The sequence below is a fragment of the Podarcis pityusensis genome (genome assembly GCF_964106645.2).
Source record: "Podarcis pityusensis genome assembly, chromosome: 16".
In the NCBI taxonomy this organism is placed as follows: domain Eukaryota; kingdom Metazoa; phylum Chordata; class Lepidosauria; order Squamata; family Lacertidae; genus Podarcis; species Podarcis pityusensis.
In genome coordinates, this window is record NC_138041.1 from 9971484 (window position 1) to 9995707 (window position 24224).

At 47.7% G+C, this 24224-nt stretch overlaps 1 protein-coding gene across 8 annotated transcripts in view; it reads right to left on the bottom strand.

The window, feature by feature from the left end:
* LOC308464933 (lysosomal acid glucosylceramidase-like) overlaps nt 1-18774 on the bottom strand; it is a 44823-nt gene extending 26049 nt beyond the window's left edge. Inside the window, exon 1 of one of the 8 annotated variants that reach the window (XM_080984640.1) lies at nt 18522-18774. Coding sequence is in view for 2 of the 8 variants with exons in the window: in XM_080984638.1 (XP_080840764.1) it covers nt 12198-12449 (252 nt within the window). In the remaining 6 variants the exon portion in view is untranslated. Of the gene's footprint in view, nt 1-10465; nt 10488-11201; nt 11400-12197; nt 12565-12644; nt 12864-12903; nt 12924-12998; nt 13332-13456; nt 13824-18521 lie in introns of those variants that run through there. The other 7 variants (XM_080984643.1, XM_080984641.1, XM_080984644.1 and 4 more) reach the window with 7 other exon arrangements.
* Between the last annotated feature and the right edge of the window lie 5450 nt (nt 18775-24224).

The following is a 24224-nucleotide window of genomic DNA, read 5'->3' on the forward strand; positions in this document are numbered from 1 at the left end:
TTTCTTTTTCTTTTGTTATAACTACCGTATTTTTCGCCCTATAGGACGCACCGGCCCATAGGACGCACCTAGGTTTTTTTTGGGGGGGGGAAATAAAGGGGAAAAATTTATTTTCCCCCCAGACACGGGGCTGGGGCGGGGGAAGCCTGAGCTTCCCCCGACCCCAGCCCCCAGAACAGGCAGCTCTCCGCAAGCCGTGGGAGCCCAGCGCCGGGCTCCCACGGCTTGCGGAGAGCTGCGCGAAGCCTGGAGAGCGAGAGGGGTCGGTACACACCGACCCCTCTCGCTCTCCAGGCCTCAGCGAAAGCCTGCATTCGCCCCATAGGACGCACACACATTTCTCCTTCATTTTTGGAGGGGAAAAAGTGCGTCCTATAGGGCGAAAAATACGGTACTTAATTTCTAACTTATTGATGGCATTCCCCCCCACATCCCTCGTGTGTACATCCACTCTCAGTCTCCTCTTTTCCAGGCTAAACATACGCAGTTCCCCCGACTGTTCCTCATAAGGCTTGGTTTCCAGACCCTCGATCATCTTGGTTGCCCTCCTCTGCACATGTTCCGGCTTGTCAACACCCTTCTTAAACTGTGGTGCCCAGAACGGGACACAATATTCTGGGTCAAGGACATGTTCCAGCCAGGGAAAACAGGACTGGTTAGGGGTATATATGCTGTGATGAGAGGGGTCATGGCTAGTAGGGAGAGAGTCCTAGAGGGCTGCATTTGGCCTCCCGGCCCGAGGTTCCCCATCCCTGTGTTGGACTATGATCTGGGAGAGCAGAGTTCGAATCCCTACTCAGCCATGAAGCTCACTGGGTGACCTTTGGCTCAGGCACCATCTGTTAGCCTTACCTACCTTGAGATGCTTGGAAGATACAGGTAGTATATACATGTAATATATAGATAAATAAATAATATATTGTTTTGATTTTTTTCTGGTTTTTACATTTTTTGTTACCTGTATATATTTACAAGAAATATTCAGGGTTTTTTGTTTCTGAGCTTTTTGTGTGTGTGTGTGTGTGTGTGTGTGTGTGTGCACTAATGCAGTTGGGAGACTCCCGAACCCCAGCTGAGCCAGCTACACACACACACACATACACACTACACCAGTGTGGTGTAGTGGTTCAGAGCAGTAGATTCGTAATCTGGTGAACCGGGTTCGCTTCCCTGCTCCTCCACATGCAGCTGCTGGGTGACCTTGGGCCAGTCACACTTCTCCGAAGTATCTCAGCCTCACTAACCTCACAGAGTGTTTGTTGGGGGGGGGAAGGGAAAGGAGAATGTTAGCTGCTTTGAGACTCCTTAGGGTAGTGATAAAGCGGGATATCAAATCCAAACTCTTTTTCTCTTTTTTGCTCTTCCAAATATGGAACCCCTAAGTAACGGCCAGAGGGGAGGGGAGCTTTACTCTGCGCAACATCAGATTGAGAGTAAGATGCTTTTTCTGAGTTGTTGTATTCCAGTTGAAATAAAAGAACTGAAAAGTGTGCTCTCTCTCTCTCTCTCTCTCTCTCTGTGTGTGTGTGTGTGTGTTTCTGATTTCCTGGGCGGTTAGCCAGGAGCCATTGACAACATGACATGCTGCCATCCTCTGGGCCAAAGCTGCAGTCCAAACATCGACCTGGGATGAACCTATTGTACTTGTACTTTGTACAATTTATTAAGTACAACCAAACCTCAGTTCCTGGACGGCTCCGTTTTGGAACATTTCGGCTCCCAAACGTCGAAAGCCCGGAAGTAAATGCTCTGGTTTTCGAACGTTTTTCAGAAGTCGAACGTCTGACGCGACTTCCGCTTGAGTGCAGGAAGCTCTTGCAACCAATCGGAAGCTGTGCCTCGGTTGTCAAACATTTCGGAAGCCAAACTGGCTTCTGGAATGGATTACATTCAACAACCGAGGTTTGAAGTATAACACTTCTGGCAGGCAGAAATGATGGAGTGGATTTCAAGCGCTTTAGGCAGTCCCCTTCTTCTTCTTCCCATTGTAATAGGAATTTTATGGTCTTAGATACCGGTATATGGTAATGTTCATAAGTGTACCAACCAAGCACATACATAGGTCAGCACAGGAAGGCCAACCTGGAACCATTTTGATTCCTAAACTGACCAAATCTTTTCTCTGCAAGGTCAAAATGGAAAAGCCTCTCCATTGTCTTTTCCTTCACAAATCCTGTCTGTGTTTGAATAGGGTGTGAGCCTGTGACCTGGCCCAGGAACTAAGTATTTATCATTACAAAAGACTGGCCAGGCTACCCAGGAAATCCAATCAAGTAACCTGCCAGACAGGTGATAAACAAGGACAAGAGATAAACAACATTTAAATTTCTGCTTAGACCGCCTTTTCTGTGATGTAGGTATGATGTATCTGAGGGGTGGTCTTAGGTTACACCCCTTCTGTCATGTATGTAAAAGTCTTTATAAGGCCTTGCACACCATTTTTCTGGGTCCTCCTCCTCTCCTGCGTGTGAGGGGAGTACCCTGTTGCAACAGATCAGTAAAGATCAGGCTTACTAGCTGCTTTGCTTCTCAATATTCTCTGGTTGGCCTCTGTTATTTTCTCCTACCAATAGGGAACCTATGTAAGGACTCTATATGGGCTCTTGGATACCCCATAAGGGAAAAGGGCAATTTTTGTTTACAACACCATGATCGTTCAACTCCCTGGAATTTTAGAGGCCCAAACTAGCTTCCTTCCTGATTCCAGTGCCAACTCATCCTGCCCTGCCTTTTGCACCAGACTTGGCTAGACCTTTGCATTAACTCTGTTTCTCATTTTCCCAGTTCCCCATATTTTTCATTTTTGGGATAAGAAAAGGCGAAGGGGTAAACCCTACACAAATCTGGAGTGGAGTCTCTAAGATGGTTGGATGGTGCCTTGTACGCCTCCTTCTGGCGACTCCTGCAGCCTAGCTGGTACCAAACTTATTGCTCTGCTTTCCTTTGGACCACATCAGCGAGGTCAAGAGGGGGATATTGCCGCCTGGGCAGCCCAGGACCTCCATACACACTGGCCAGGACTGCTCCCTGGAGAGGTTATTTTGGTTCTGCTAACGCAGCAAAAACAGCACAGGAGGCAGCAGTTATATGAGTTACCAGTCTCTGCAGCCACAGCAGGCGCTGCGATTCTCCAGCAGTTTGACTTCACCCCCGAAGGCACATTCCATGATTTTTCGATACAGACAGATGCCAGCAACACACATTCTGCAGCCATTTGCAACTTTTATATTTAAAAAAATCCTCATGGAAATCTATCAGCATTTCGGAGCCTGTTGGATTGTGCTATCATAGTCCAACACATATTTAGCCATTCTCAATGTTAAACCTTCATTCCACTACACAGCCATTCAATTTCAGTGTCCATTAAACCAATTATACTTAACAATTCTGAAATTGTGTACACTGAAATGTGTACAGTGGTACCTCGGGTTACATACACTTCAGGTTACATACGCTTCAGGTTACAGACTCCGCTAACCCAGAAATAGTGCTTCAGGTTAAGAACTTTGCTTCAGGATGAGAACAGAAATCGTGCTCTGGCGGCGCGGCGGCAGCAGGAGGCCCCATTAGCTAAAGTGGTGCTTCAGGTTAAGAACAGTTTCAGGTTAAGAACGGACCACCGGAACGAATTAAGTACTTAACCCGAGGTACCACTGTGCTGCTAACATGGTTTTTTCCCCTACACTAGTTTTCTAAGGGACTCTAAGCTCCTAAATGATTACCTGTTGATTGTTTTCTGTCACTCTAAACTGAATGTAACCTTTAATCATGTGCCAAAGGCAAGGAGTTGCAAATCCTCATCTTGAAAGGGTGGTGGCTGTTAGTCTTTCTCTGAATGCCACAGAGAACAAAAGGATGTGATAATAATGGCTCTCCAGGAGGGACATAGCCTTAGGCAGCCTAAAGCAGACTGGAATGAGAGAGAGACTGTTTTGATTTCTGGAGCGATCTTTTATTTCTAAGATGCTGAGCCTGTGCTGGACATTGCACAAGACCTTGTGATATTTGGGATGTATACTGTATTTTGCATTTGCTGTATTTACTGTTTTTTGAAGGGTTCTGCAAGTAGACTTTGAATAAAACTTTTATGGGTCTGGACAATGATGACTTCCAAAAGGAGCCAGTTCTTATGCACCACCCAGTCGCTTCAAACCACACAATATTAATATCCGCACTAGGCCTTCGGTCTGTCACTTCAGAGGTACACAGCCTTCGAACATGAAAGGTCCACTGAGCTATAGGTAAAGGGTAAAGGGACCCCTGACCATTAGGTCCAGTCATGAGCGACTCTGGGGTTGCAGTGCTCATCTCGCTTTATTGGCTGAGGGAGTCGGCGTACAGCTTCCGGGTCATGTGGCCAGCAGGACTAAGCCGCTTCTGGTGAACCAGAGCAGTGCACGGAAACGCCGGAGGGGTACCTATTTATCTACTTGCACTTTGACGTGCTTTCAAACTGCTAGGTTGGCAGGAGCAGGGACCGAGCAACGGGAACTCACCCCGTCACAGGGACCTTCTGATTGGCAAGTCCTAGGCTCTGTGGTTTAACCCACAGCGCCACCCACGTCCCTTCCACTGAGCTATACCTCATGGCTACTACCTGTTGGTAGATTATTCTGTTGTTTAGTCGTTTAGTTGTGTCTGACTCTTCGTGACCCCATGGGCACGCCAGGCCTCACTCTGCCTCCTGCAGTTTGGTCAAACTCATGTTTATAGCTTTGAGAACACTGTCCAACCATCTCGTCCTCTGTCGTCCCCTTCTCCTTGTGCCCTCAATCTTTTCCAACATCAGGGTCTTTTCCAGGGAGTCTTCTCTTCTCATGAGGTGGCCAAAGTACTGGAGCCTCATCTTCATGATCTGTCCTTCCAGTGAGCACTCAGGGCTTATTTCCTTCAGAATTGATAGCTTTGATCTTCTTGCAGTCCATGGGACTCTCAAGAGTCTCCTCCAGGTAGATTATTCCACCTTCACATTTTTGTCTCGTCCTTCGCCCCACCCCCCTTAAACCCATCTACCTGAGGGGCTATCATAAGCCTCTTGTGATCATCATGTTGACATTGGCCACAGGACAAAGCCACATATCTGAGACGAAAACAAGCAGGGAAGCTGCCCGTACATGGTGAGAACAAGCCTTTCTAGACCTTCATATAGTTTTGATTCTGTTAAAGAGGCCTCTTCTTGAGGAATCTGCTGTCCCAAAGAGATAAGTTTCGATCTAAGAACACATACACTAAAAGTTACTAGCCCTCATGAGTGCATGTGTGTGGAAATCTGTCAACCCTGTGCCATGCGTCGAAGAGTGAGACAGCTGCAATTATGATTTTCTGGAAGCCCCACAACCATCTAGAGAGATACTTGGTGACCTACAAGCTGCTCCCTGGGAATAGAAGAGTTCCACTGTTTCCTGTTGTGGGATCCTTCTGCCTCCGAGCTTGAGAGATAAGCTGCTGATTCACTTGACTCCTCTTCGCCTCAACCGGGAGGTTAGACTTCCTAAACTAGTTTCTGTTTGGTGCCCGAGGCTTGTTTCTGTGCTGTTACTAATTTGCACATTATTCATAAGATTAGAAATGAAGAGGGAACGCACAAGCTGGCCATGGAAGGGAGGGGTGTAATTTTAAAATGCGCTGTTGCGCATTAACCATAATTGCTTCCTTTGGAACTGCTCATGTGTGATGCTTCCCCCAAAGAAGCCTGGGAGGTGTAGTTTGTTGTTGTTGTTGTTTAGTCGTTTAGTGGTGTCCGACTCTTCGTGACCTCATGGACCAGAGCACGCCAGGCACTCCTGTCTTCCACTGCCTCCTTTAAAGGTAAAGGTAAAGGACCCCGGACAGTTAAGTCCAGTCGCAAACGACTCTGGGGTTGAGGTGCTTGTCCCGCTTTACTGGCCAAGGGAGCTGACGTTTGCCCGCAGACAGTCTTTCTGGGTCATGTAACCAGCATGACTAAGCCGTTTCTGGCGAAACCAGAGTAGCGCATGGAAACGCCGTTTACCTTCCTGCCGGAGCGGTACCTATTTATCAAATTGCACTGGCATCCTTTCCAACTGCTAGGTTGGCAGGAGCTGGGACCGAGCAACAGGACCGCTGACCTTCTGATTGGCAAGTCCAAGAGGCTCAGTGGTTTAGACCACAGTGCCACGCGCATCCCTACTGCCTCCTTTAAGGTAAAGGTAAAGGGACCCCTGACCATTAGGTAAAGTCATGACCGACTCTGGGGTTGCGGTGCTCATCTTGTTTTATTGGCCGAGGGAGCCGGCATACAACTTCCGGGTCATGTGGCCAGCATGACTAAGCCTCTTCTGGCGAACCAGAGCAGCGCATGGAAGCGCCCTTTACCTTCCTGCCAGAGTGGTACCTATTTATCTACTTGCACTTTGACGTGCTTTCGAACTGCTAGGTTGGCAGGAGCAGGGACCGAGCAACGGGAGCTCACCCCGTCGTGGGGATTCGAACCGCCGACCTTCTGATTGGCAAGTCCTAGGCTCTGTGGTTTAACCCACAGCGCCACCCGCATCCCACCTACAATTCCTTCTTTGAGTACTCAGACCAGGTATGGGAGGTGCTTGGAGAAGCGAACTCCGCAGGGAAGGGTGAGGCGAAGGAGCAGCAAGCGATTATTATTATTATTATTATTCACCCCACTCATCTGACTGGGTAGCCCAGTCTGGGCGGCATTCAACATATATAAAAACATAATAAAACATTAAACATTTTTTTTAAAAAAACCTTCTCTAAGGGCTGCCTTCAGATGTCTTCTAAAAGTTGTAAAGTTACTTATCTCCTTGGCTCAGCGGGGTCACATAACTCCATACCCTCCAACATTTCTCCAGTGAAAATAAGGACGTCCTAGGGAAAAGCGGGGGTATTCCGGGATCAAATCAGAAACTGGGACGACTTCTGTAAATCCCTGGGAAATAGGGACACTTGGAGTGTCTGGCTTTGATGCCTACCAAACTGGGTGGCTTTTAAAAGACGTCTGGACAAATTCATGGAGGAAATAGGGTTGCCATATGTCCTCTTTTCCCAGGACACATCGTTTTCTTTCACGGTTAGAGCCATTATAACGATCCATAGTTAAAATTAGAAGCCGGCAAATGTGTCCTCTTTTTTTGCTCTTCAAAATATGGCAGGCCTTGCTGGAAGCCACAGGAGGGGAGAGTTAATAGTGCTACAGAAATAGGGAGGGGGATCCCCCACCATAGAAATTAATAAATGCTCGGTTTTGGGGTTCTTTGTGATACGAAGGCAGAACGTAAGCTGCAAGGGCTGCCTTACACAAACCTGGCTGGCTGGCTGGCTGGCTGGCTGGCTGAGGGAAGGGCAGAGCTGCTAGCATTACAAGGGTCGCCCACAACTTCTTATCCCAGGTGTGACCAAAGACTGGAGATTTGAAAGGTCAAGAGGCCCATTGGTTTAGACCACAGCGCCACCCGCGACAGACCCCAGGAGCGTGTCTGGAACCTCCCTGGACTTGCAGAGAGGGAGGGTGGAACATGACTTTTATAACAGTAGCATTGCAGAGTTGGAGATGACACACAAAGAAGATAACCACATTCCGTTCTTCTGCCGTTCTTCTGGACCCGAAACCAAAAATGTCGGGATCTCCGCTCGGCCAAGCTGATAAAGCTCATTTTCCTCCAGCCGAGTCCTTCGGAATTAACGACCTGAGCCTTTGATGAGGCCTCAGGCACATTCCCGTTCAGCAGAGTTTCCAGCACAGGGAAGTGATGAAATTTATGGCTACATGGCTAAAGAGTTTTATTTCTCGCTACGCAGACAGCAAAGAAAAATACATCCTCCCTCTATGAAAGCAGAGAGCAACTGAACAACAAAGGAACAAAGGAACAGGAAACCAGTACATCACATCCGTCTCCCATGAGACTTCCAACAGTATGGAATATGTGGAATGTAAACAGAGCCTTGTGACTCAGCTGCTCAGTGGCAAAACAGAAACTAACAGACCCTGAGGGTCCAGGAGTTGCTCTTATGCTCAGATACTGCTTGCTGCCTTCTCATAGCCACCAGGCAGGCCACTGTGAGAGCAAGGTGCGTGACTAAGATGGACCATTTGCCTGATCCAGCAGCCTTCTCTCATTTTCATCTCCATGATCTGCTCCTGATGCAGCATGGAATGGTTACATCACAACCACCACAACAACAACACACTAACACACCCAGAGGTTGTGCATCTCCTCATCTCTCCGTCTTCCCCTGTTCTAGCCATTGCCTGCCTGTGAGGCGTTCTCAAAGTAAAGGAAAGATTGAACTCTGATTACCGGTAATAAGAATACACACAGAGGCTTGAACCAGCAAGACTCTGGGAAGGGTGCGTATAATAATCTCTCTCTCTCTCTCTCTCTCCCTCGGCCCAGGTCGTTTTATTCACAAAAGAACTTTTTACAGGGTGTTCGTAAGAACCAATCAGATTTCTTCTGAGCATTTCCACAAACCCCACGTGGGAACAAAGTTAAACTACCAAAACTAATTAAGCACGAGGTAAACAAAGAACAGAAATGCAAAGGAGAGCATTTGGCAACCCGGGAGGTGATAAACAAACAATATACATGATAAGAAGGGTGGCCAGGAGGACAGCGATCATTATCACCTTCATGTGAGATCTGTTTCCCGCCCTAAGATTAACATCCTGGGATTAACATATCAGAAAGTTACATCAAAGAAACTTGCCCACTATCTTTGATGACCCAGGAGCCTGCCTGGCGAAGCAACTGGGCTGTGTACGTGACTTATGAAGAGAGAGATGGGCAGTAGAGGAAATGGCCAGAGATGCAGAGGGTTGTGGGATTTGATCAGAAATTATTGTCAATGTATCAAACCCAGTCAACACAATGCATTCATCGTGGACACAATGACTTGATGCATATTTTATAATTCCTCATAGTAATCCCACCTGACCCCACACTCTGAATATTTGTACTCCTACAGCCTCTCCCTTAGGGGGAGTTTGAGGACAGCCACTCCTTGCTTTTGGGGCCAGGGAGTCTGAATCAAACTTTGAAATGAGCCTGGGTCGTGCTTTCCTCAGGCTTGCCTCGGCAATTCCTCTTCCTCCTTTCCTAGGTTCAAAAGGCAGGCTGCCTCCCACATGGAGCGTTTGGTGTGGGTGTGGAAATGGAACGGAGTATCTTGGGAAAGGGCATGGCCGGCTGGAATCCAGAACATGAGCTCGGCAGTCCATTAGGACTAATGGGGCCCTTGCTTCACCAACCCTTCTTGCTTGCAACCAGTTCAGAGGCACTGCCTCTCCTGCTGAACTCAGGAAGGAGAGGGCAAACGGGGACAAAACAATGGGTTCTCTGCCTTCTGATTCAGCAGCCGCAACAGGCATTAACTAATCACCTCTCCACATTGCGATATTTTGCAACAGGCCAGATCGCTTAATTCAGTGATGGCCAAACTTGGCCCTCCAGCTGTTTTGGGACTACAACTCCCATCATCCCTAGCTAACAGGACCAGTGGTCAGGGATGATGGGAACTGTAGTCCCAAAACAGCTGGAGGGGTGAGTTTGGCCATCACTGGCTTAATTAATCACTTTGTTTGCACAGAAATGGGGGCTTTGCGTGGGCCGTGTGGTGCTCCCATTTACCCCAAGTGCCAGAGAGTAGGTGGGTGGCATAGAAGACCCAAAGGGGTCTCCATCGAGTGCAGAGGGTCCCAAGCGTATTTGGCCTACAGCCCCCTTTTCAGAAAAAAAATTACCCAGCCTCTGTCCGCCCCCGCCCCCCAGATATCTACTTTCTTTAAGCAAACAAACAGAAAGATGCAGTGACAAATTTGCATTGTATTTTTGTCAGCAGCATTCTTAAGTCACCGCAATTAGCTATTTACAATCGGTGTACACACACACACACACACACACACACACAGTGGTACCTCAGGTTACAGACGCTTCAGGTTGCAGACGCTTCAGGTTACAGACTCCGCTAACCCAGAAATAATACCTCGGGTTAAGAACTTTACCTCAGGTTGAGAACAGAAATCGTGTGGTGGCGGCGCGGCGGCGGCGGCAGCGGCAGCGGCAGCGGGAGGCCCCATTAGCTAAAGTGGTACCTCAGGTTAAGAACAGTTTCAGGATAAGAACGGACCTCTGGAACGAATTAAATTCTTAACCCAAGGTACCACTGTGTGTGCCTGTAGACACACACACACACACACACACACACACACACTTAGCTTGCATTTTGAGTATCTATGTGGAAAATAATCACTACGACTTTAACTCCATGTTACATTGGGCGCCATTACGCAACACATCAAACACGTACAAACCCTTCTCAAATTATTCTTCCCTTCTTTCTCTATGCTTTTGCTACCCCCTTATTTTTATTTAATGCCCCCCCCATTGAACCCAAGGCTACTACCCCCCCCCGATCATTTCAGTGCCCCCCCAGGGGAGGTATATGCTTTTGGGAAAGCCCCATAAATAGAGCACAGGAGCCAACAGACCTTCACTCGCTTGTGTCCCTCAGCACCATGCACTCAGAGGTAGGCTGCCACTGAGCATGGATGTTCTTTCCCTAAGAAGATCCCATTTCCCCCCCTCATGGCAGCCTGGTAAATGTCTGGCAGCCCGGCAATACACCCCACAAGCCTCCCACCCTCTACAACTAAGCATATATTTAAAAAGGAAAGAAACTTGGGATCTGAGGAATCAGAATATGCAGTCTGACTAGTGATCCGGCCACTATTAGTATTTCTGCTACCAGAAGATGTCTGGTTAAAGGCTTAAAATGCACTTCCAACTTGCTTGCCCCATAAGATTTATGTATTCTCTGTCCTGTAAGTATGCCAACTTCAGAGAAAACTGAACCCACAAAAGCCTGATCCTTATATGCCTTCCTTAAACACTTTTCAAGCTGAGCTGCTGGGTGTGACCCGCTTGCAGTGAATTTGGATGTGGTTTCTAATAAAAGAAAGGTATAATCAATCCATTTCTGCAGCTGCCCCTCCCTGCCCCCCCCCCAGCTACGCCTATGGCCCCAAACAAACATTTCCTCCCTCCCCTTTATACACTCCCCATGCTGTGAAGATTTGGGCTCAGCTGCCAGGGGAATAATAGCACCTTTCCTGTTGGTTCGTCCAAGTCTTAAAAGTTCAGTCCTATTCATTCCGGTCCAGGATTCTTTAACAGTCCGGGATGAAGCAGCGACAGGCTATTGTTTAAGGGTTCAGCCAAACTTACCTATTGCCCTGCGCTTTCTAAACACAGGCTAGATGGCTCGGTTGGTTAAAGTGTGGTGCTGATCACGCCAAAGTTGCAGGTTCGATCCCCGTAAGAGACAGCTGCATATTCCTGGGGTTGGACTAGATTGTCCTCAGGGTCATTCACAACTCTATGATTCTAGGTTTGTGCTTTAAAGCTCCCTGTCCAAGCTTTCTTCTCCTTCTTCTTCTTCTTCTTCTTCTTCTTCTTCTTCTTCTTCTTCTTCTTCTTCTTCTTCTCCTCTCTGCTGCTTTCTCCTGGAAAGCCTGTTCTTTAATGCTGAATCAAGACAAACAGCAACTTGGAGTTTCCATGAGTTGTAGTTTGCTCTGGTTCAGCAGTAAAGAATGAGTTTTGTGGGTGAAGCACGAGGGCAAAACCAAAATACATTGTGTCAGAGCTTTAAAGCTCAGGCCCGGCCCAGAAACATGACACAAAAGGAAGCCATTAATCTTCATGACAGAACTTTAAATCTCCGTGACAGAACTTTAATAGGCGCTCTAAATATTTCAGTTTTATTAGAAAGTGTTGTCCTGCCACAACCTGCTCTGCTCGGGCCAAGCCAACAGATGGATAACATATACAGTCATACCTCGGGTCGAAGTAGCTTCGCGTTACTTCTGGGTTTCGCCGCTCACGCATGCACAGACGCTCAAAATGATGTCACGCGCATGCGCAGAAGCGGTGAATCGCGACCCCGCACACGTGCAGACGCAGGTTGTGTTCGCTTCAGGATGCAAACGGGGCTCCGGAATGGATCCCATTCGCATGCAGAGGTACCACTGTACTCTGGAAGCTTTTAGAGCAAATGAAGCGCAGAGACCGTGATCGGTGTGTGGATACTATATTTTTCCATGTATAAGATGCACCCATGTTGAAGACGACCCCCTTTTTCAAAAACCCCAAATTAAGAAATTAAGTTGTTTAGCTTTTTGGGAGGGTGGGGGAGGACACTTCCACCAATCGCTCACCCACCTGCCCGCCACTGCCAATCGCTTGCCACAGCCACTGCCAATCGCACACCTTGCCGCAGCCGCCAATTGTCTGCCCACTCGCCGCCACAAAATACCCGCCGGCCCACTTGCCACAGCCACCAATTGCCTGCCCAATTGCTGCAGCCACAGCCAATCTCCAGCACACCTTGCCGCAGCCACCAATCACCCGCCCAATCGCCGCTGCCATTTTCCTGCTTGCTGCTGCCATTAATCGCACGTCCCCCCTCTGCATTCACTATCAGTGTTTAAGACGACACCCAATTTTTGCCTAATTTTTTTTTTTTAGCAAAAAGCATCATCTTAGACACAGAAAAATACAGTAACTAGCCGCAGTGCTTTTATTCAGCCGGAGCGTAGTTCCAGCCCCTCTCATGTGGGCGCCATTGCAGGCTGGCACTTCCTCTGCCTGCTACTTGCCTTTACGTACTTCCGAGAAGCCCAAAACAAACATCTTGAGTCAAAATGGAAGCTGGCCAGCATGTGTGAGTTTGCACTTGTTTACTATGACTCCACCTAGGTCCTAGCTGTTCCTAGCCACAATTGAGCTATGGACTGGGGCCAATTATTATTTCTTCAGTCCATCTCCCGTACAGCAGCAGTAGGCTTTAAGCTTTGCAGCCAGGCCTCTAGCATTGCACGTGGACATGTTTCCACGAGGGTCCTTCTGAGATGTCCTAGCCGTCTACCTGAATCTCAGAGAATGAGGGAAGCGGGGTGCATTTATTTGACCGGTACCAGAACCAGGGCCGGCCCCGAAACCAGCTAGGGAGACAGCTTGTACCTCCGTGGGCGATGGATGCGGCTGTTGCCAAACCGGCCTCTGTTCAGGGCTGCCCGGAGTCGCCCGGCAACTAATGGTAACAACTTCGTGGTGAGTTCCGGCACCTATTTTCCTTGAAAAAAAGCACCGGCTAACAGTACCGGGTTGGTTTCTGCAGGTCTGGGCAAATCTCAGGACCCAACAAGGCCTTTCTTATGTTCATGATGTTAAGGCCGCTAGCCACAATTGCTCAGCCAACAGCCACAATAGCCGCCACCCAGAAAAGCAACCATTGCCACCTGCTACAGGGCTTCTCAGGAGAACCACTGGAGACCAGGCCAGAGGGGTGTGTGGTCCAGTCCTGGAGGACTCGCCTTCTCTTTCCAAACAGCCAGGAGGGGAACCTCCATTTATAAAAGCAGTCTACCTCTGATTCATAAACGCTGAGGTCAAAGAGCAGGCGGTGACTATTTACTTACTCACAGCAGCTTCACTCAACCTGGTGTTTTCTACTCATGTGGTTGAACTGTAGCTCACGTCATTCCTGACCAGACAGGCTGGGGTTGGAAATCCAACATCATCCATTGTTATGTGTTGAAGTTCTCACCCTGGCCACCAGGGATATTGTGTATATAGTTTTCGCTCAGGTCCACGTCACCTGATTTAGGTGGGAAACCCTGGGTAGTTGTTGCTACAATGTTCACCGGACAAACTGCACATGTAAAGCTGTATGGTGAATAGGGTCAGTTAATATGTGATGGTGAGTCTTACGGGCGATATTGTTAACAGTGAAAAAGCTATGCCTGCGAACTTGTAAAATTGGAATCAATATGCTTATGTGCCTTGTTGTTGTTTAGTCGTTTAGTCATGTCCGACTCTTCATGACCCCCTGGACCAGAGCACGCCAGGCACTCCTGTCTTCCTCCTGCCTCCCGCAGTTTGGTCAAACTCATGCTGGTAGCTTCGAGAACACTGTCCAACCATCTCGTCCTCTGTCGTCCCCTTCTCCTTGTGCCCTCAGTCTTTCCCAACATCAGGGTCTTTTCCAAGGAGTCTTCTCTTCTCATGAGGTGGCCAAAGTATTGGAGCCTCAGCTTCAGGACCTGTCCTTCCAGTGAGCACTCAGGGCTGATTTCCTTCAGAATGGAGAGGTTTGATCTTCTTGCAGTCCATGGGACTCTCAAGAGTCTCCTCCAGCACCATAATTCAAAAGCATCAATTCTTCGGCGATCAGCCGTCTTTGTGGGCCAGCTCTCACTTCCATACATCACTACTGGGAAAACCATAGCTTTAAATATATGGACCTTTGTTGGCAAGGTGATGTCTCTGCTTTTTAAGATGCTGTTATGCACCTTACTGAAACCAATAAGGATTTTGCTGTATGTAATGGAACTAATATGATTGTAACTAATGCCTTATCTCGGTGGGGAGGGGTGTTATGTGTTGAAGTTCTCACCCTGGCCACCAGGGGGTATTGTGCATATAGTTTTCACTTGGGTCCCTGTCAGTTAATTTAGGCAGGAAACCCTGGGGTGTTGTTGTTACAATGTTGACAGCCGCTCCCTATAAAAGCAGACCGGCTGAGCTGTTCAGTTCAGTTCAGTTCCAGCATACTTATAAAGGACTACTTGGAGAAATCTCTGTGTTGTCTGCTATGTCCACTCACTACTTAATATCTATGGAGAGCAGCCCATTTGGGAAAGGCTAACTGGTGGTACTGTGGGTTAAACCACAGAGCCTAGGACTTGCTGATCAGAAGGTTGGCGGTTCAAATCCCCGCGATGGGGTGAGCTCCCGTTGCTCGGTCCCTGCTCCTGCCAACCTAGCAGTTTGAAAGCATGTCGAAGTGCAAGTAGATAAATAGGTACCGCTCCGGCGGGAAGGTAAACGGCGTTTCTGTGCGCTGCTCTGGTTTGCCAGAAGCGGCTTAGTCATGCTGGCCACATGACCCTCGGCCAATAAAGCGAGATGAGCGCCGCAACCCCAGAGTCGGCCACGACTGGACCTAATGGTCCGGGGTTCCTTTACCTTTACCTTAACTGGTGGTATTATTATTAGATCTGTATTCCACCTTTCCTGCAAGGAGTTCAAGGTGGCATGCATTGTTATCTTTCTCCCTGTTTTATTCCCCCCCCCCCAAAAAAAACCATGTAAGCTGAAAGACTGCCCAAAGTCACCAAATGAGTTTTATGGCCGAATGGGAATTTGAACCCACGTCCCAGTCCAACATTCTAGAAACAGCGCCACATTGGCTCTCACATTCCTTGCTCTATCCATCACAAGGTCCTGTCTGCAAGGACAAATCTGGCACAGGTAAATATGACCTCCATGCAAGACAATCTTCCCTCCCATTCACTCCTCTCTCTACTTACCGTATTTTTTGCTCTATAAGACGCACCAGACCTAGTTTTTGGAGGAGGAAAACAAGAAAAAAAATATTCTGAATCTCAGAAGCCAGAACAGCAAGAGGGATAGCTGCGCTGTGAAAGCAGCAATCCCTCTTGCTGTTCTGGCTTCTGTGATAGCTGCGCAGCCTGCATTCACTCCATAAGAAGCACACACATTTCCCCTTACTTTTTAGGCGGGAAAAAGTGAGTCTTATAGAGCAAAAAATTTGGTATATCAGCTGTAGTTGAGAAACATCAAATGCTAAAATGCAATACAGTGGTACCTCGGGTTACATACGCTTCAGGTTACATACGCTTCAGGTTACAGACTCCGATAACCCAGAAATAGTACCTCAGGTTAAGAACTTTGCTTCAGGATGAGAACAGAAATCGTGCTATGGCAGCACGGCGGCGGCAGGAGGCCCCATTAGCTAAAGTGGTTCTTCAGGTTAAGAACAGTTTCAGGATAAGAACAGACCTCCAGGACGAATTAAGTACTTAACCTGAGGTACCACTGTACTTAACCCGAGGTACCACTGTATGTTTAAAAATAAAAATAATCATAGAATCATAGAATCATAGAATCATAGAGTTGGAAGAGACCACAAGGGCCATCGAGTCCAACCCCCTGCCAAGCAGGAAACACCATCAGAGCACTCCTGACATATGGTTGTCAAGCCTCTGCTTAAAGACCTCCAAAGAAGGAGACTCCACCACACTCCCTGTCCCGACCCATTCTCCAAAGTGTGACCATTTTGCAGTTGGCAGGTGTATTGCATCTCATGGTGTTCTAGGATATCAAAGCAACCTGTACTCTGTTTGGAAGCCTTGCCTTTGCTCCTAGACATGGCTTCTGGTTCCGGTCTGCCTTAATGGAGGCAGCTCCCATGACAGCGGGAGATCCTTGGCAAAGAAAAAACAAGGATGATTGAGGATAATTATCCTTGCAAGTTCCCCCCCCAGGACGGGGGGATGGGCTTCACTTGCAGTTTGTCTCGTTACCTGCCTCTCACGCTGGCATGGAATGCGTGGGGCAGGGAGGCGCTGATTGCAAAAGCACTTTGCCTGCCAGAAACCCTCCAACGCCGCCATTAAGAAGCAGAGGTTCTCCTGTTAATTGGAGCTTAATTTGGACTAAAGTATGGGCGTGTGCTAGAAGAGATGAGATCCTAAAATGCGGAACAGAACCAACTGCAAGGACTTTAAGGTTTGAACTTGAGATCAGACTTCATTAGGTGCAAAAGACTGTGTCTGGGGAGGGGAGGCTACAGTTTCTTAATATTAAGTTTTCTTCTCTACGTTTATGATTCGGCAACCCTCCTTTGAACATTAGTTCAAATTATATTTGTACAGTGGTACCTTGGTTCTTGAACGGCTTAGTCGTCGAACAAATCAGCTCCCGAACACTGCAAACCCAGAAGTAAGTGTTCCAGATTGCAAACATTTTTCAGAAGCTGAACATCCGACACGGCTTCCGCTTGAGTGCAGGAAGCTCCTGCAGCCAATCAGAAGCCGCACCTTGGTTTTTGAATGGTTTCGGGAGTTGAATGGACTCCTGGAATGGATTAAGTTCGAGAACCAAGGTACCACTGTACAAGCGAGGAGGGAAGTAATTGGATTATAGATATGGAATATAACATTAAATTAAACTTTGTGTGTAAAAAAAAAAAGGAAAAGGAGAGGGAAACTTGATTTTGCAAAAAGTTTACGATGGAAACTTAGAGCCGACTATTCCCCATCCTTTATTATTTATGGAGTGAACTGAATAACGCTAAGTGGATTTAGAATTTAATTCATTTGGATGGAAGGATGACAGGAGTCTGCAAACTTGCCAAGGAACTGAGTCATCTGCAGTTTGACAGTTATTGAGTCATCTGCAGTTTGACAAACCACTCTTCTTCCTAGACTGAGAGGGAAAATGGCAAAAACAGGATATTCATTGGGACAGAGTGGTTTTTGCAGCTGTTGTTAAAGTTTCAAAACAACGAAGTATGGGACAGAGGGAGGGAGAAATTTCTGGAACAACAATGGGATATCAGCTCCACCCAAGGCATGATGGATAACAGCAACAACCGGGGGGAAAACAGACATAACATTTTACAAGGACAGAAAGAATAATTGCCACACGCAGGAAGAACAAGGATATAGTTTGAGTGCCTCACTTGTAGTTTCATAAATCATTTCATGTGTCAACACAAATAGTTTTTATATTATATTATATTTTATATTATATATTATATTGCAGTTGTTGTATAAGGCATTATTAGTTTGACAGGAATGTAATAGAAATTAATAAGATTTTGGAATGCAGAAATAAAGAAAATAATCAAACCATCAGTTCTAGCATGCGGGGGGGCACTTTATCTAAATTATATAATCCGGCATTTGAACGATTGGTATTAGTAATTGTATTATAAATTGGTATTGTTATAATGAGGCTATTATTGGATTGTAACTGAAAATTAATAATAAAAAAATACTGTATTGGCCCCAATATAAGCCGCACCCACAAATAAGCCACACTTGTAAAATTCAGGGAGGGGAAACCCCCCCCCCCAATATAACCCGCTCCCTTAAAATCCCACAGGCACTCACACCCGTTCCGTTTTACCGTATGTCTGTTTCAGCAGCAACATCGTAAATGCCATTTTTTTTGTAAAGTCACAAATTTAAGCTGCTCTTTTAACTTTTCATGGTCAGAATAGGGGATGGGAGGAGTGTGGCTTATATATGGGAAAATACAGTACAGTGGTACCTCGCAAGACGAATGCCTCGCAAGACAAAAAACTCGCTAGACGAAAGGGTTTTTTGGTTTTTGAGCTGCTTCGCAAGACGATTTTCCCTATGGGCTTGCTTCGCAAGACGGAAACGTCTTGCAAGTTTGTTTCCTTTTTCTTAACACCGTTAATACAGTTGCGACTTGACTTCAAGGAGCAACTCATAGAACGCGGTGTGGTAGCCTTTTTTGAGGTTTTTAAAGACTTTGGTGATTTTTGAAGCTTTTCCAAAACTTTCCCGACACCGTGCTTCGCAAGACGAAAAAAATCGCAAGACGACAAAACTCGCGGAACGAATTAATTTCGTCTTGTGAGGCACCACTGTATTATCAATTCTTGTTTGCACCTTGTTTCAGTTCCAGAAACCCCAGTGTACTCACCCCAGATCTGTTCCGCCCGGAAATTCTTCCCTGCGACGATTCAGAAGGAAGCTTGTCCCTGGGGCCCTTGTGGCCATGCGAGAAGGTCAAATTGAGAAGGTGCTGTTTTTGGGTGGCAGGTGCTGCTCACAGCTCTTTGCTGACGGAAGACCAAAGGCTCTGAAGGCTGTATCTTTATAGGGATGTCTTTGGAGCCAGTAGGAACTGAGATGGAAATTCAAGCTCTTCAAGCCGGGTGGCATCTACAGTTAAAGAGGAGGATCCCCAGAACTGAATTAATGTGAGACAGTGCGAGGAGATGATTCCAGGAATGTTTCATAACCTTCTAATTGCAATTTTGTTGTTGTTATCCATGGTCCCTGTGGCTCAGACACGTCACATGTAATATGGGTGACACCATCTGTTAATAATAATAATAATATTTTATTTATATCCCGCCCCCCCCCAGCCAAAGCCGGGCTCAGAGCGGATAACAACAGTAAAATAAAACAGCATTCTAAAATCAATTCATTATAAAATCAGTTTAAATCAAATTAATGGCAACTATTGGGCTAGAGTTCTGTGGGGATTACCGAAGGAGGGCGTCAGACTGCACCTTGGCCAAAGGCCTGGTGGAACAGCTCTGTCTTGCAGGCCCTGCGGAAAGATGTCAAGCCCCGCAGGGCCCTAGTCTCTTGTGACAGAGCGTTCCACCAGATCGGAGCCACAGCCGAAAAAGCCCTGGCTCTGGTTGAGCCCTCCTAACCTCTCTGTGGCTCGGGACCTCCAGGATGTTTTTGTTTGAAGACCGTAAGGCCAGTAAAGCGAGATGAGCGCCGCAACCCCAGAGTCAGCCATGACTGGACCTAATGGTCAGGGGTCCCTTTACCTTTAAGGAAAAGAGGGGCATTTGGGGTCAAATCAGAAACTGGGATGGCTTCTGTAAATCTGGGACTGTCCCTGGAAAATAGGGACACGGAGGGTCTGATCTACACAAACATATCCTGTTCAGAGCCCATGAGGGGAGGTGGTTAGAATGTCGGACTGGGACGTGGGAGAGACTAGGATCAATTCCCCACTTGGCCATGTAGCTTGCAGGATGTGACTTTGAGCAAGCCGCTATGTCTCAACCTAAACTACCCCGCAAGGTGGTTGTGGAGATTAAAGGAGGAGGGGGAGAACATTTAGGCCACCTAGAGCTCCTGGGAGGAAAATGGCAAGACATGAATGCAATAAATAAAGGGATAAATATTCCCCATATGGTATATGAGGAAAACTGGAGGTTATCATTTAGGGTTTTTTTATTCCTAAAAAGGTACAGTGGTACCTCTGGATACGAACGGGATCCATTCCGGAGCCCCGTTGGCATCCAGAAGCGAACGCAACCCGCATTTTTCCGGGTCATGTGGCCAGCATGACTAAACCGCTTCTGGTGGAGCAGTGTATGGAAACGCCGTTTACCTTCCCACCGGAGCGGTACCTATTTATCTACTTGCACTTTGACGTGCTTTCGAACTGCTAGGTTGGCAGAAGCAATGGGAGTTCACCCCATCGCGGGGATTCGAACCACCGACCTTCTGATCGGCCAGCCCAAGAGGCTCAGTGGTTTAGACCACAATGCCACGGCCCCAAATAACCCCGCACACATTTGCGCTTCCATCCAATTAAATAATTTAATCCAATTAAATATGTATGTTTATGGTGATCATGGATTAATCTGCAGCTCACAGGTAGATACATTTGCACATTAGGTAATATTCTGAAACCGGAAGCCAATTTCTATTCTGTGATGCTTTTGTGTATTCTTAGGTCTACTCTGCTTTACACTGCGGACAGAATAATTGTCACACACAGGAAGAACAAGGATATAATTTGAGTGCCTTACTTGTAGCTTTATAAATCATTTAATGTGTCAACACGAATAAGAGTTATTAATACTGCAGTTGTTGTATGAGGGAGTATTATTGTGATGGAATGTAATTGAAATTAATAAGATTTTGGAACACAGAAATAAAATCATCAAACCATTCATTCTAGAATGCGGGGGGGGGGGGGGACCAAAATTATATAACTCGGTATTTGAATGATTGATATTCGTAATTGTATTATAAATTGGTATTGTTATAATGAGGCTATTTGTTGTTGTTGTTTAGTTTTTAGTCGTGTCCGACTCTTCGTGACCTCATGGACCAGAGCACAGCAGGCACTCCTGTCTTCAATGAGGCTATTATTAGATTGTAATTGAAAACTAATAAAAATTAATTTTTTTATTAAAAAAAGTCTGTTTCGCCCTGCTTTATATGAGTTTTAAAAAAACCGCAAACACACACTTGCAAGTAAATTTTATACATTTTGTTCACAGTCTTTCCCTAATACAGTGGTACCTTGGTACTTGAATGGCTTGGCTCCTGAACAAATCGGTTCCTGAACACCGCAAATCCAGAAGTGAGTGTTCCGGTTTGCGAACGCTTTTCGGAAGCTGAACGTCTGACGTCGCTTCTGCGATTTCCGATTGAGTGCTGGAAGCTCCTGCAGCCAATCAGAAGCTGTGCCTTGGTTTTCAAACTGTTTTGGGAGTCGAACGGACTCCCGGAATGGATTAAGTTCAAGAACCAAGGTACCACTGTATAGTATATACATTCTTTGTATGCATCTCATCATGCATTTCCCATTAAGTATCGATTTTTGTGCAATTTTCTGGCATCAAATTTGCATCGTTAAAATTCAGAGAAATGTACCATCTGAGCGATTAGCTGCATTCCAACCGCCTATAAGACCAGGGACGGAAAGTTAGTTAGGTTCTTTTCAAAATAATAATAATAATAATAATAATTTATTATTTATACCCCGCCCATCTGGCTGCGTTTCCCCAGCCACTCTGGGCGGCTTCCAAAAGAATATTAAAATACTATGATACATCAAACATTAAAAGCTTCCCTAAACAGGGCTGCCTTCAGATGTCTTCTAAAAGTCTGGTAGTTGTTGTTCTCTTTGACATCTGGTGGGAGGGCGTTCCACAGGGAGGGCGCCACTACCGAGAAGGCCCTCTGCCTGGTTCCCTGTAACTTGGCTTCTCGCAGTGAGGGAACCGCCAGAAGGCCCTCGGTGCTGGACCTCAGTGTCCGGGTAGAACGATGGAGGTGGAGACGCTCCTTCAGGTATACTGGACCGAGGCCGTTTAGGGCTTTAAAGGTCAGCACCAACACTTTGAATTGTGCTCGGAAACGTACTGGGAGCCAATGTAGGTCTTTCAAGACCGGTGTTATATGGTCTCGGCGGCTGTTCCCAGTCACCAGTCTGGCTGCTGCATTCTGGATTAGTTGTAGTTTCCGGGTCACCTTCAAAGGTAGCCCCACGTAGAGCGCATTGCAGTAGTCCAAGCGGGAGATAACCAGAGCATGCACCACTCTGGCGAGGCAGTCCGCGGGCAGATAGGGTCTCAACCTACGTACCAGATGGAGCTGGTACACAGCTGCCCTGGACACGGATTTAACCTGTGCCTCCATGGACAGCTGTGAGTCCAAAATGACTCCCAGGCTGCGCACCTGGTCCTTCAGGGGCACGGTTACCCCATTCAGGACCAGGGAATCCCCCACACCTGCCCGCCTCCTGTCCCCCAGAAACAGTACTTCTGTCTTGTCAGGATTCAACCTCAATCTGTTTGCCGCCATCCATCCTCCAACCGCCTCCAGACACTCACACAGGACCTTCACCGCCTTCACTGGTTCTGATTTAAAGGAGAGGTAGAGCTGGGTGTCATCTGCATACTGATGAACACCCAGTCCAAACCCCCTGATGATCTCTCCCAGCGGCTTCATATAGATATTAAAAAGCATGGGGGAGAGGACAGAACCCTGAGGCACCCCACAAGTGAGAGCCCAAGGGTCTGAACACTCATCCCCCACCACCACTTTCTGAACACGGCCCAGGAGGAAGGAGCGGAACCACTGTATGACAGTGCCCCCAGCTCCCAGCCCCCCAAGACGGTCCAGAAGGATGTTAAGGTCGATGGTATCAAACGCCGCTGAGAGATCCAGCAGAACTAGGAAACAGCTCTCACCTTTGTCCCTAGCCCGCCGGAGATCATCAACCAGTGCGACCAAGGCAGTTTCAGTCCCGTGATGAGGCCTGAATCCCGATTGGAAGGGATCCAAATGGTCCGCTTCTTCCAGGCGTGCCTGGAGTTGTTCAGCAACCACTCGCTCAATCACCTTGCCCAAGAATGGAAGATTTGAGACTGGGCGATAGTTGGCCATCGTGGCCGCATCTAAAGATGGTTTTTTAAGAAGCGGTTTAATAACCGCCTCTTTCAGCGGGTCTGGGAAGGCTCCCTCACGGAGGGAAGCATTCACCACCCCACGAAGCCCATCGCCCAGCCCTTCCCGGCTAGCTTTTATAAGCCAGGATGGGCAAGGATCAAGGAGGCAGGTGGTTGGTTTCACTCGTCCAAGCAGCCTGTCCACATCCTCGGAGGTAACAGATTGGAATTGATCCCACACAACTTGACTAGACAGGACTCTAGCACTCCCCCGCCCCGGCCCTGCTCCCACGGTGGCATCTACCTCTTCCCGAATCTGAGCGACTTTATCTGCAAAAAACTTTGCAAAATCATTGCAGGAGATCATGTGGCCCGTATTGGGCCCCGATGTAGCAGGTGGTTCCGCTAAATTGCGGACCACCTGAAAAAGTCTCCTGCTGCTGTTTTCTGCAGATGCAATAGAGGCGGCGAAGAAAGCCTTCTTCGCCGTCGCTACCGCCACTTGGTAGGCTCGACACTGAGCTCTAACCTGTGTCCGGTCAGCTTCAGAATGGGTCATCCGCCACCGGCGCTCTAGCCGTCTCAACGATTGTTTCATTGCCCTCAGATTCGTGGAAAACCACGGGGCCGTCCGGGCTCCATGCAATCGGAGAGGGCGCTTCGGAGCCAAACAGTCAATAGCCCTGGTTAACTCCACATTCCAGCGGGCCACCAGGGAATCAGCTGAAAGGCCATCAACATGGGATAAAGCATCCCCTACCGCTCTCTGGAAACCATTTGGATCCATTAAGTGGCGGGGGCGGACCATCCGAATCGGTCCCACCTCCCTGCAGAGGGGAAGGGTCGCGGAGAAGTCAAGTTGCACCAGGAAGTGGTCTGACCATGGCACTTCTTTTGTTTCGCTTTTACTTAGTGTCAGAACACCAACATCCATGGAGGTAAACACCAGGTCCAAGGCATGTCCGTGGCTATGGGTTGGGCCAAACTTATTCAGGGACAGCCCCATGGAGGCCATGCTTTCCACGAAGTCCCGAGTGGCCCCTTGTAAGGTCGTGTCGGCATGGATGTTAAAATCCCCTAGGACAACCAAACTAGGTGTCTCCAGGAGAACATCCGCCACGACCTGAAGCAGCTCGGGCAGGGAATCCTTGGTGCAGCGGGGAGGTCGGTACACCAAAAGGAATCCTGTACTGCCCCTATTGCCCAACTTCCAGAACATGCACTCAGAGAACTGGGTCTTCCCAATAGGATGCCTGGTGCAAACTAATGACTTCCTAAAAATCACTGCAACCCCCCCTCCCCGCCCACAGGGCCTGGGTTGCTGTGCGTAAGAGAAACCTGGTGGACAAGCAGCGGCAAGAACAGGCCCACCTGCTTCATCCAACCAAGTCTCTGTTACACAAGCCAGGTCAAATCCTCCATCCATGATCACGTCATGGATGGCAGTGGTCTTATGAATCATTGAC